General features: G+C 40.3%; 1 protein-coding gene across 10 annotated transcripts in view; it reads right to left on the reverse strand.

The window, feature by feature from the left end:
• Positions 1-12,171, reverse strand: part of rapgef2b (Rap guanine nucleotide exchange factor 2b) — an 83,510-nt gene that overhangs the window by 52,358 nt on the left and 18,981 nt on the right. For all 10 annotated transcript variants that reach the window (XM_076148879.1, XM_076148877.1, XM_076148876.1 and 7 more), the window contains exons 2-3: positions 7,816-7,886; positions 5,730-5,786 (exon numbers count right to left, since the gene is read on the reverse strand). In XM_076148879.1, the coding sequence (XP_076004994.1) occupies positions 5,730-5,786; positions 7,816-7,886 (128 nt within the window). The remainder of the gene's footprint in view (positions 1-5,729; positions 5,787-7,815; positions 7,887-12,171) is intronic.

Here is a 12,171-nt window from a genome sequence, read left to right on the forward strand (position 1 = left end):
CTTCATCAGAGAATACAAAAGATTTGAAAGTCTTTAAAGATAGACACAGTGAAAAAAGCTTCCAGTTCCATTCCAAATATGAAAATATCTGCAATTTGATCCTCTGGAATCTTGGTATGACATTTCTGCACCACCTGAAGCAATTTCATAAATTCATCTTTATGATTACATCATAATTACGTTCCATTCTGCTCTCATCTGGTATTAATGTTTTTCTAACCTTTTTTTATGTACTTTCTCAGAAGAAATTCTAAATTAAAGTCATCAAACACAATCTACAGAACAGTCATGTAAGAATACAACATTAATAAACAGAGAAGTTTTATGAATGAAAAGGGCTAAGTAGTATTTTGGAAATGAGGTCTACATATGTTGGGAGTAGCACCACATGAATAAACTGAACATTTTCATTCCTCTTGTTATCGTGTTTGCTTAGTGGTTTACTTAATCTTTGTGATGATGTGATGGTGACATGATGTGCAAGCAATGTATAACAGATGACAAAGAAAATAGAGGAGAAGAGCAAGAGGGACAGAGACAGGGAGACAGAGTGGATATGATGACGAGAGTATGAATGAGCTGATGAATAATTTCTCACCCTCCCACACTCGTAGTCGTGGTGACAAACACAAGCAAGGAAACCAGGCTTTGTTGAAATCAAAGAGAGCCCAGAACAACGACAATCGAGTTTTTAAAACTGATAAACCAATGTAGTAACACACATACAGTATAGCCACACACATTTAAATGCGAGTACAGTAACAGTTCAATTTTTTTAGTAGATGGAGAAGGTACAGAACAAGAGGCCTTATAAACCCTCTATAGTCTGAAATGTTTGTTTGTCTTCATTTGGCAATAAACATACTTTTTTGGATGACAATTATATTTCTGTCAAGCCTGTATACAACATAAGACTTCAAAAATGTGATTTCATGACCTCTGTCGCTAATCCACTGTAAATCCAACATCCAACGTGTCACCTAACTGCCTGCTGACAGGAAAGAGGAAGTAGAAAGCCAAAGGAGGAAATGGTCCTGTGCTACATAACACTGATACCATGTTTACTGCAATGCAGGGAATGGGACTTGACTGACAACTGAGGCTTGGGCTACGGACAAAAATACCTCAGTAAAGAATGGTTCCACTATGGTAGCGAGATTACAGAAACAATTATAGACATTTTGTTATATAGACAATGTGATTTTCAAACACAGCATGTGGATGTTTGACATGGGGACAGCTGACTGAAATTGACTCATCCTAGCTTGGGATTGTAAAAAAAAAAAAAAACTCAGAACCTAAACAAAACTACATTTAAAAATTCATGTATGACTATACACAACCAATACATCTATGATTTATCCACAACAGTCATTTATAGTAGCCGATTATAATCTATGATTTACCTGCTACACGTCTTACAGAAGCTTTAGGAAACACATTATGCAGATTTCCAATTCTAAAATTGAATTCAGATTTCCATTTTAAAACCGCCACCAACCCCACACACACATACAAACACACAATGATTCACTTCTACACTTCCTTTCTGCAGTACTGCTATGCACTTCAATGGAAACTGACAAACTGTAAAAAAAAAAATCGAGGCTGGCCAAATGCCCTCTAGCCACAAGCTCTGCGGGTATGTAACAGAAGAAAATTCAAAGATGATACGAACACATGGAAATTAAAGCACTTAGCAAAAAGCTTTGGGTTTGTCTTGTTGGATTCATTTCTAAAACATATGTTCCCTTTTAAGTGCAAATAATAGTTTCAATCATTCTCAAGTTAACTTAACTGTTTTGAAACTACTGACACCTTTGCTGGTTTACTATCAATCTATTTCCGATTGGGTATGGAGGTTATTAGTCAACCGAGGGTGCAAAAGCTTTATGCAGCATGAATGACTATGAACACATACCAAGGCAGCACCTGTCACTTTAAGGCAGGCTTTGAAACAGCACTTCCACACAGCAGACAAAACACGACCTCCTCATCAAGCTGAATCTGAGCTTTCTGCCTGTAGGTGCTCCAGCGTTAACCATGCAGCAGCTTGTGTGATTATCACCGAATATTTTTACCTGGACTATGTGAGACTTTTTAATTGAAACCAGACGGGGAATGAAAAAAAAAAATCTTTTACCAGTCAGACATACAGAGGTAAGGAGGACTGGGTTTTGCTTTCAGAAAAGGATGGCTGCACATATAATGCACCCAGACAGACACAAACGGTGTATTCACAGCCAGCATCGCTGTGCTGCCTGAGTTTTTTTTTCCTTAAATCAATGAGCACAGTCCCTCTCTTTTCCTCTGCTTCCCTCTTTATTCTTTCTCCTGCTCTCCACGCTTTTCGTGCAGGTCTAATGAGACTGCGGACAGCACACCCTACTGATACCTACGAGTGCAAAATCTCTCTCTCTCTCCTGCACAACACCATCCTTTCCCTCCACTCATCTCCATCGCTCTCCCTGTAGACTCATTTCCACCCTCATCGTTCCTCCTCGCACTCCGGCTTTGCGCGAATGAAGTGCTCAATTATTAATTGCTCGCACACCAGCGAGGTGAACGCCTTACATGTGGTGGAGGAGGAGGAGAAGATACAACACCGAAAAGTAGGAGGTAAGAGGCTCTTATGCGCACTGACAGCTTGACTGAACTGGGTCACTCATACTGGAAACTATCGCCGAACACTAAACATTGTCGTCCGAAGCCCTTCGAGACGCCTTTAAAAGCAGGAGGAAGCAAACTTACACCTATGTCATCATATATCCTCATACTAACAGCACTGATGTCATTTCAACCATCGAGTGGCATTGATGTCATGATAAGTAGCTGTGTTTTCATGTCCTTGCTCTCATTGTTTTTCCCTAGTATGTATAAAAACAATCTCCTAAACTAGCATGGTCACAGTGATGTCACCAGAACTGGCATTATTGTTTTCTTTTCCACCATGTTTAAAATAGAAAAATCTCAAAAATGTTGAGGACAGGTTAACCGCATGCTCATTGATATGCCAAACCCACTCTAGATAAACTTAATGTATGACTATCTTAGGCTGTTATTGTTGTTGCAATTCTACCATCAAATCCCCTCAGACTCAGCACCACAATGGTGCGGCGTCATGGTGAAACAATGCATTTCACACAACTTTCCCACTAAACCACCTTTTACAATAGACACACTCGCCGCAGCATTGCTGTTGTTTACCTCAGCACGTGATTAATATTTTAGGATATTTTGCTCGATGAAAAGAGGCAAACATAGCATTTTCTACATAAACATTTCTGGAAGAGTATTTGTGTTCAGTTTGAATAAAATGAAGTATGTTTGACCCACAACTACCCCAAACATTTTTTTACTTTTCATAGACTTTATCATTCAAATGAAACTGCAAATCAGTTAGCCATACACTGCATCTACCTATCTATCTTTACTGTCTTATCTAGCATTTGCAGTAGATCTACACGGTACTTCACTATACCCTGGATTATTCCTTATAAAGAAGTTCATCGTTTTATCTTTTAAGTGCCTCACAAATTAGTTTTTCAGTTTCATATTCTAGAGCTTTTCCCCTTCTGAAACTCAGTTTGGGGTTCCTTGTTTTTTAACACAATATCATTTTGTCAAAAACCATAACAACATAGTTCCATCACAAAGACCCATTAACTGATGTCATATCACCCAATTTTCTGAGGTAGGGTTGCTACAATTTTTGATGCTGTATGTTTGCAATTTCAATATTTCTTTATTGCTGCTCTTTCCTTTCCAGTTGTGTTGACCGGGTTTCCATGAACTGGGACTCAGTTCAGGTCATGACAGACTGTTGGACCCACATGCTGTGATTTCAGCTGTTGGGCTGCTGCAGTTCACCGTCAGGAGCCAGGATGTGGCTTTCAAACCCAACAGTTTTCTTGTAATTATCATTATACCACTTATAGTTCTGAGATGGTGAAATGGATTTTCAACATGAAGAACGTAGTGGGTGGCTGGACTGAAATACTGAATACAAACGTATGGTCGGTAGAAGTGCACTACTGCTTACAGATGGACAAGGCGGAGAGTCAACTGTCTTCACCTTGAGTTGATGTGGCCATAACAGTGGAAAATTCATTCAGTAATATGTATTCCCCAGGAAAGAGCTCATCAAACATACTGGGCTACAAAACAAGCTCAGAGTGTCATCCCAAAATAATAATAAAATACAAATACAGTGAGGGTGAAAAGTCAAACTGAGGAAGTTGATGTGGAAGAGGTCAAAGGCTGGCCAGAAGATGATAAACCTCTTCACAACCCACTATAAATGTGCCAGATCAGAATCCATCTCAAGAGGATTTACCACGATAATCTCTGGATTGTAAATCCTCTAAGGTTCAGCGATTCACTGTATTTCAGGTCAGAGATGCTCTGTATATGTGTATGTGTGTTTATGTTTGTATTACAGCTCACAACGTAAAGCCCCAGGCAGGAAAGTTGAGCACTTTTACACCCATCAACGATCAACGATAAGTAAGAGTGACATTATGAGGGAGGTGGTTTATAAATTCATATTAACAAGGTCATATGGATACATTTGAAAGAGTTTATACAACACTAAGTGCATGTAGAATAGGTCCATTCTGATCTGCTGCGGCTTCTGTCAGTGAAGTAATGCATCTCTCTTCCTGTGCGTTGCTGGATTTCTCCTTGACTCTTAAATGTTTTTTGTCACAGGTGAAAGTTATTCTTTGTATCTTTGTTGTAAGTATTTTCCAGTGAAGGTGACTTTTTCCTATTAGGAACTGCAATTATTTTGAATTATGACTTTCGGAGATATGTCTCCAAGTACAGAGTGTCTAATTTTACAACTATAGAGATGCTATCACAACCTTATTCACCCATTATTATTTTGTTTTAAAGTGTTCAAATTAAATGTACAGGACTTGTTTTGACTTAAATATTGTCAATGCTTCACCGCTGGCTACAATGACACAATGAGAAAGAGATGTGTACTTGTATGTGTGCATGTGTGACTTTACACGTGTGAGTGCAAGCCTGGGTGTTCCTAAGGGAATCTTGCTGAAAAGGGAGTCATTTGACCTTCACTTATTCTGTATTCCTATTGTTTAAATCAGCTCCCACACTGCCAAGTGGGCTTCTAATGAGGTGTTGACTCACAAATACACACACACACACAGTGGAGCATAAGGCATAAGCCTTTTTTAGCCCCTTGAGAAACTGATAGAGTTAATTAACTCCCTTAATTCTCAACATGGGTGTTCTGAAGTCATCAACGAGTGACAGCAGTCAAACACTATGTATTCTTTCTCTGGGCTCCAACGTGAATGTACACACACACATACGCACAGACAGTCTCACACACAATTCTATAAACAAACCTATTGAATACAGGCCAAATTGGGCAGAATATCAGGTGTTTTTGCTTCGGCACTACAGTAAAGCCTTTTGGTGCGGCAATGGAACACACACACACACCTTTGTTCTGGCGACGTCTGACTGCATCAGTGCTTTATGAACATTTGTTTTACTGTAAATTGTCTGAGTCACTCAGCTGTGTGCACCTCTATTGACCCTGCAGACCTTGGATGTTCAACTACTCTGAGTTATGGTTTATGCTTATGAAATATGAGTATTGTTTATGCTTCCATACTGTGGGAGAGGCATCAACCTCCTGTTAAAGACTCCATTCATACAGATATCATACAAGGCGATGCAGACATTTTGGTACTTACTAGTATAGCACTTCATTGGCTTCATGTCTCTCATAACGCACCGTCTCACACATTATCCTGCAGGGAGAGAGAGAAAGAGGGGAGAGGGAGAGGGAGAGCGAGAAGAGGTGAGAGAAAGTGGCGGTCAAACAACAATAGAAGGACATTTAACTTTGCTTCCTTACATGGTTTGATAAAAATGGAGGATCAAATGAAAGTATCAATTTAACTGTGGTAGGGTTGCAGTATAGAATCCTACAAGTTGAATACTCCGGAATACTGTATAAATGTGATGGTACCACAAAATTAAATAACAGCTTAGGGATCCCTGCACTTCCCAGACTTATGTTCAGTAACCATGGATGAAAAAAGGGAACGTCTTGTAATCAGAGGGAACTCTGGTGATTGATCTCTGGTGATGAGTCTTGGTGGACAGATTATAGAAACAGTGAAAGGCGTTCCCACATATTTCAGTGTTCCGTGGAACCTGAAATGTTTTGCTTTAATGGCGGTACAGCCTAGCCTCGCAGGATATTTTCCAGGTTGGGATTGAAAAAGAGGGTATCAGGTGCTGAAGCCAGAAAACTATTAGGTGCTCATTGGCTTGTAGGACAAAGGGTTATAAGAAAACAAAAAGGATTCCGACTGTGATCAAATAAAAGAAATGTGCTACAATATAGCAAGAAAAAAAAACAGTCAGATTCCCAATAAACAAGGCACACAAAGAATCAGAGATATTCCAAGTTGTTCTGGGAATTTCAACTTATTACAGTCACAGGTCTGCTAATTTAAACTCTGGCCTACAAAGTGAGGGTCATTACTCATTGTATCCACTGTAACGAATATCTTTTACCACCGCCATCAAGCAAGAACACAAGTGTGCCTCAACCTCTTGGCCAAGCAGCTATGGTATGGGAAACAGTGGCTGATCATAAAATAAAGGGCTTCTAAAATAGCCAGGGGCAGCTGCTGTGTTGTAGCCTCATTGCATAAGTACTGAAAAACAATCCTGTCCCAGAAAACAAATTGCTGTGAAGGCACCACAGAGGAAAAACAACACATTCCTCCCAGGGAAAAGAACTATAGCATAATCCCACAGTTAGCGGGATGTCTGAGTGGCTGGCTAGGGAGGGATCTTTAAAGTTAGAAGGAGGAGAGTTAAGTTGGGACCATGGGGACATACTTATGGAGCCAAACGGGGTGGGTTGCGATGAAGAAGGGCGGGAGAGGGGTTACTGTAGGCTGGGAGGCCTTTGAGGGGTCACCCAGTGGAATGTTCCAGCTTGTGGGTCATGTGCTGCTACATTGTTCCCTCGCCAGTATAATCCACATGTATGCACACAAGGCATACTGGGAACAGACCGCACATAAGCAGTTTGGAGAGACTACACCAGACAGAAGACTGGTAGGGCGTCTAAAGTCACAGTAATGTATACACGACAGAGCTGAATGTTGAGAATGGATAGGTTTAGTGAGATTTGAGCACAGCAGAGGTGATACTACAATCAGACTGATTAAACAAATTCAGCTGCTACACAGAACACTGTTCCACTTGGACTCAATCCAATGTATCCAAATTAACTTCTCCTTGGACATGGACATTAACAATAAAATCCCAGCTGCAAAATAACCTTTACCGAGCCAGTAACGTCCAGAAAAGGCTGGACTCACTTCCTCTTGTCTCTTTAACATAAAAAGTGGTCAAATATGCTTAATGTGTCATAAGATGATACCGTATATTACTTAACAACTGTTTTCATGGTTAGCGGTTGCAGCCATTTCAAGCAACCTCGTCTTAGATTCGAGCACAACACTGCAGATTTTGGGATTAGAACGAAGCCAGGAAACTAACCTTTCCCTCAACTGGGCACAGTTACTGGCAGATTCAGGATTACGCCAGCCAAAGATATTTTTAGAATGGAAACAATCTGCCAGACAGTTTCGCAGCATTTTGTCAATCCTTAAACTGAAGTACCAAATAATCATAGAGAGATATTGGATTTAGACAGTGTGCGTGCTAAATCTGAAATTTTAAGATTAGGACACTGACAGCTAAATGTATATGAGTTAATATGGGGAATATGTGCAATATGTAGAGGACACTCACCTCAGCTGGTGCTCTCGTAGGTTGGACAAGGCCTCCATCCCATGGAGATAGGAATAGACAATCTCAAGGTCCTGAGGAACAATAAGAAAACTGCTGTCAGACACAGGTGACACAGATTTACATGGTACCTTTACATGAACCTTGCACAATATATTCCTTTTTTGCACTGTGATGAGGGCAAAATACAGAGTAAGACATGTAGGATAATAATAACAAAATGACTTACAATCACATCATTTAAATCTGTTAATTGGGGTAGATAAAAGTAGATTTAAATTAGAGTATGGTTTGACAAAAACATTTATTGCCTTAGTCAAAATAGAACCAAATGTTGTTAATATACTGAATGAGAAGCAGGATGTGTGGAAAACAAACATACTCCGTTGCCCAAATAATGATTGTGTGTACTCACTGATGCTTGCAATACCAATCATTGAACTAGTGAGTCATGCAGTGAAAAACATTTTAAAAAGGACAAAAACACTGATTTGTATGGGTGAGGACTGGAATAGAAGGCAGAGCTACAAAGCACCGCACAGATAAAATAAAGGAACGACACGGCACAACTATAAACTCCCCATTCAATGACTTCATCAAGTGACCCAGTGAGCGACTCTCAGATTGTGTGGCACCAAGCCAAGACAGAGGTGAAACAAAGTGCCCCTCTCTGAGAACTGGCAGTCTGCACAGCTCGTCCACTGTCTGTTAGTACACACTGGGACACTGGCTGTGTGTGTATTTGTGTGCTAGTATGCGTTTGTGGTGCTGGTGGGCCGCTGATTGCGGCGAATGGGATGTCTTTTTCAGCATCAACTGAGGTAAGATGTGGCGACAGTGGGGAGACAGAGAGCCTGTGTTACACACAGAATGGCCGCCCTGTCCTTGTGTTGTGAAACAATCAGAAACTGGTTCTATTTTTAATCTCATTCACAGTCCACAAGATGGTCTGGAAGGAAAAGCAATGCCCAGAATATACTCACTATCAAAACACCTGGCTCTGCAAACACATTTAATTAATTGAGACTCAAATCTAGTCAGCAAATTATTCCACAACAATGATATGTACCAAATGTGTTACATATCAGATGTTGATCAATTCTTCATTCTGGATTTAAAAGTTTTTTAATAACTATATTATTTAAATAGCTTTATTAGGGATGAGGTGGAGCAAAAGAAAGCTGGGTTGTCCTCAAGGGTTGCCCTGCCTTGGTTACATCACAGCGAGATCCTCACTAATCAGATCCTTATGTTCACAGTGTCTGTGGTCAGTGAAATGTAAGCCGCCATTTAACAAATGTAATGTTAGGGTATCTGATGCCATCTATTGGGGGATCATGGAACTACAGGTTTGATACAACGCTGTATTTCAGACATACTAAACTGCAGTGAATGAAACCAAGATGAGAAGATGGTGACAAGGTGTGTGTTAAGGAAGCTTAATGTGCTTGATTCGCCCACTTGATTTGTTGCGTAGAGGCCAAGTTTTCCAAACATCTTTCTAGTGCCAGACCTTTTAGTATGAACAAAAACCTTATATGTGATATGATATAATTCCTACCACATCAATGTAGCAAGCAAATGTTTTAAATCTTCCTCATAACTAGGTCTATAGGAATTGAAATGCTTTGAAAACCAAAAACTAATCTGTGTAGGAGAAATTATTCTGTAGATAAAAGATTAAGATATAGAATAGATAAATGGGTGATTCCATTGAGAAAAGAGGGACATTATTGTTCTCTCTCTGATCCTGGCCTCTGTGATGAGCCCACTGCAACATTGATAGCTTTTTTCTTCTATCTAGTCAAGTGCAATGGTGAGCAGAAGACTGCATATGTTTTTATCTTGTATTGTAACTTCATTTTCTTTACTGTGAATTGTCCAATAAAGGTAAGACTTTCAAAAATGTTAAACACCGACTGTTTTCTAGATGTACACATCTCAACTAGAACTTGATTTAATGAGAGAATGAATTAAAAAATGACGGCAAAGGAATTTCTAGGACCGATCAGATACTCAGTACCGCTGGAAAACTGATTGTTGTCGTATGCTGAATGCATTTTGGTTGTACTTTGTTCCATATTGCTGTTGTAAAAGTACTTCGCCATTAAAACACCTGAATCTAAAGTGAGCAACTGAAACACGTTGGCAAGGCAATGAATTTGTCAAAGTCTACACTCTTGGGTATCCATACTGAAAGCCAACACTGGGTGGCAGTAGAGCAGGACTCTGTTTTTTTTCCCCCATTCCACAGTGACATCACAGCGGATAAAACAGCGCCACTCAAATACAGCCTCACAAGGAGAAATATGCAGAACCATCAATTGTGGCTTCAGTCTCAAATATTTCAGATTGACTGTATGGAAAGAATGTAAAGGACCCCATCTTTTCCACTCTCTGCGTTTTCCGGTCTGATATTTCTTTCTTTCTTTCTTTTTAGCCTCCGGTTTTGACTGAGCTAAACACAATAATTGCCATGGATTGCTCAGGCAGACGTTAACGGAGGGTTTTCCTTGTGAAGATACAAGAAAGTGATCTTAGAACACAGGCAATGATCAGGCCTTCCACATCAGATCCTTCCTCGCGATTATGTCTCCGTGATTCAAACAGGGGGAGACAAAACAAAGGATTTTGCATGGATTTAAATTATTCTAATGGATTATTTATATGCTTTTGTCTTTCTGCATGGAGATCAAAAGGAGATGGTTTTTGATCTGAGCCTTTAATGTCTCGTAGGTGACGTCTGGTTCACTTTCATTCACCTCTTTGGGCTGAGAGTCTGTTGTATTTTGTCCGATGCGGGATTTAAAGAACAAAAAGTGGTCGGTAACTGAAACTGGGACATGCTACAGAAGAGCGCATTCAGCCAAATTTCATTCATTGTCCTTGATGAATACAGGGAAAGCCTGTTTATTTTTACAAAGTGCTGGCTTTGGGACTTTTTTGGGTGGCTCAAACTCTCAGACTACACTAGCAGGATGATCTCTAATCCCTCCCCCATCTACTTCCAAACTAATCCTTCCAGGAATAAAGGTGGCCCCCCCAAACCAGAGGAAAAACATACCAAGATGCTGTTCTTGATAAAACCTTGGGAACACTTCAAAGCTGCTTGCCCGCGCTACTCATGACATTCCTTGCATACCAGATACATATTTTCAATCAAATTTCCTTGTGCAGTAAACTCAGTCGTCTCTCTGATGCAACTTTCGTTCGCACCGTGATTTGTCCGGGTGATCTTCACACTGAAATGTAGTCAAACAAGTGGCGGCAAGGAAACACACATTCAACAATAGCAGGCTTTGTCTTCCCACTTTGGCACAAGAAAATACGTAGTAATCAAGGAGCCCTGCATATTCCACCCATTACGTAGAGCCTATGGGGGCAGGGTGCAGTGTGGGCACCGTGCCAACATGTTGACTGGCATAACAATCAGCGGGCAATGGGAGGTCAAGGAAGTGGAGATGCTTTCTATCCATTGTGTTCATCCAGGCCTCTGGGAATAGAAAACATCTGAAGGTTGAAATAAAAACAAATGCAGTGTAATCTGTAGCTGTGAGAACACTGTGACATAACCTGCCACGTGAAATGGTATCAGTATATAAAATAACATCAGGTATCAGTATATAAAATAACACTAGGAGCCTTATGTAAAAAGAGGTTTCTATACGTTGTGCTAGGTGCATTTTGTGGAACAGCAACCAGGGAAACAAGAACGTCTTTTTAAAGTTTAAAAATGATGAAAGAAAATGTGTGTGGAAATGGAAATGCTGCTGCTCAACATTAAGTCAATGTGACCCTTAAAAAAAAAAGAAGAAATGAACCTCTGGTGCAGCCGGATCGATACCTTTATACCAATATTTGTTCCATTACCGCTGCCCTTGGCTTTCCTACACTAAACATAATGACTGCTCTTTTTTATCTCTTCACACCACAGTGCCTGCCTGCCTGATAGGAAGCTTTTCTCCATTCTGGGCCTTTCACTGGCACAATTGGTCGAGCCATTTATTCATTTGGCTCTGGCTGAGTGCAGATAGCGGCGCTCTGCATCTATCACCCATTGAAGACAAACATCAGAGAAGTGGTTGGAACCTTTCGAAAAAACAATGGGGCACTGTGGGACACACAAACAGGTACAGAGGTGAAGGGCATTTCTGATGACCTAACCCAGCAGGCCTCATGCTGAATTTGAGGGAGGGACAGCCTCTATTAAGTATGTTTGTATACTCAGTATCCACAAGTCGAGTACGTGTATTGTTTTACAGCAATAAATGACCTTTCCCAATGGAAATCTTCCTTTATTGATAGGTCAAAGGACAGAAGCTGCAAACTGGAGCAGATTGTGTCATCAAGGTTTTTATT

The sequence above is a fragment of the Genypterus blacodes genome, unplaced genomic scaffold (assembly GCF_046128005.1).
Source record: "Genypterus blacodes isolate CSIRO-AG114 ecotype Tasmania unplaced genomic scaffold, CSIRO-AGI_Gbla_v1 ptg000044l_1, whole genome shotgun sequence".
Taxonomy (NCBI): domain Eukaryota; kingdom Metazoa; phylum Chordata; class Actinopteri; order Ophidiiformes; family Ophidiidae; genus Genypterus; species Genypterus blacodes.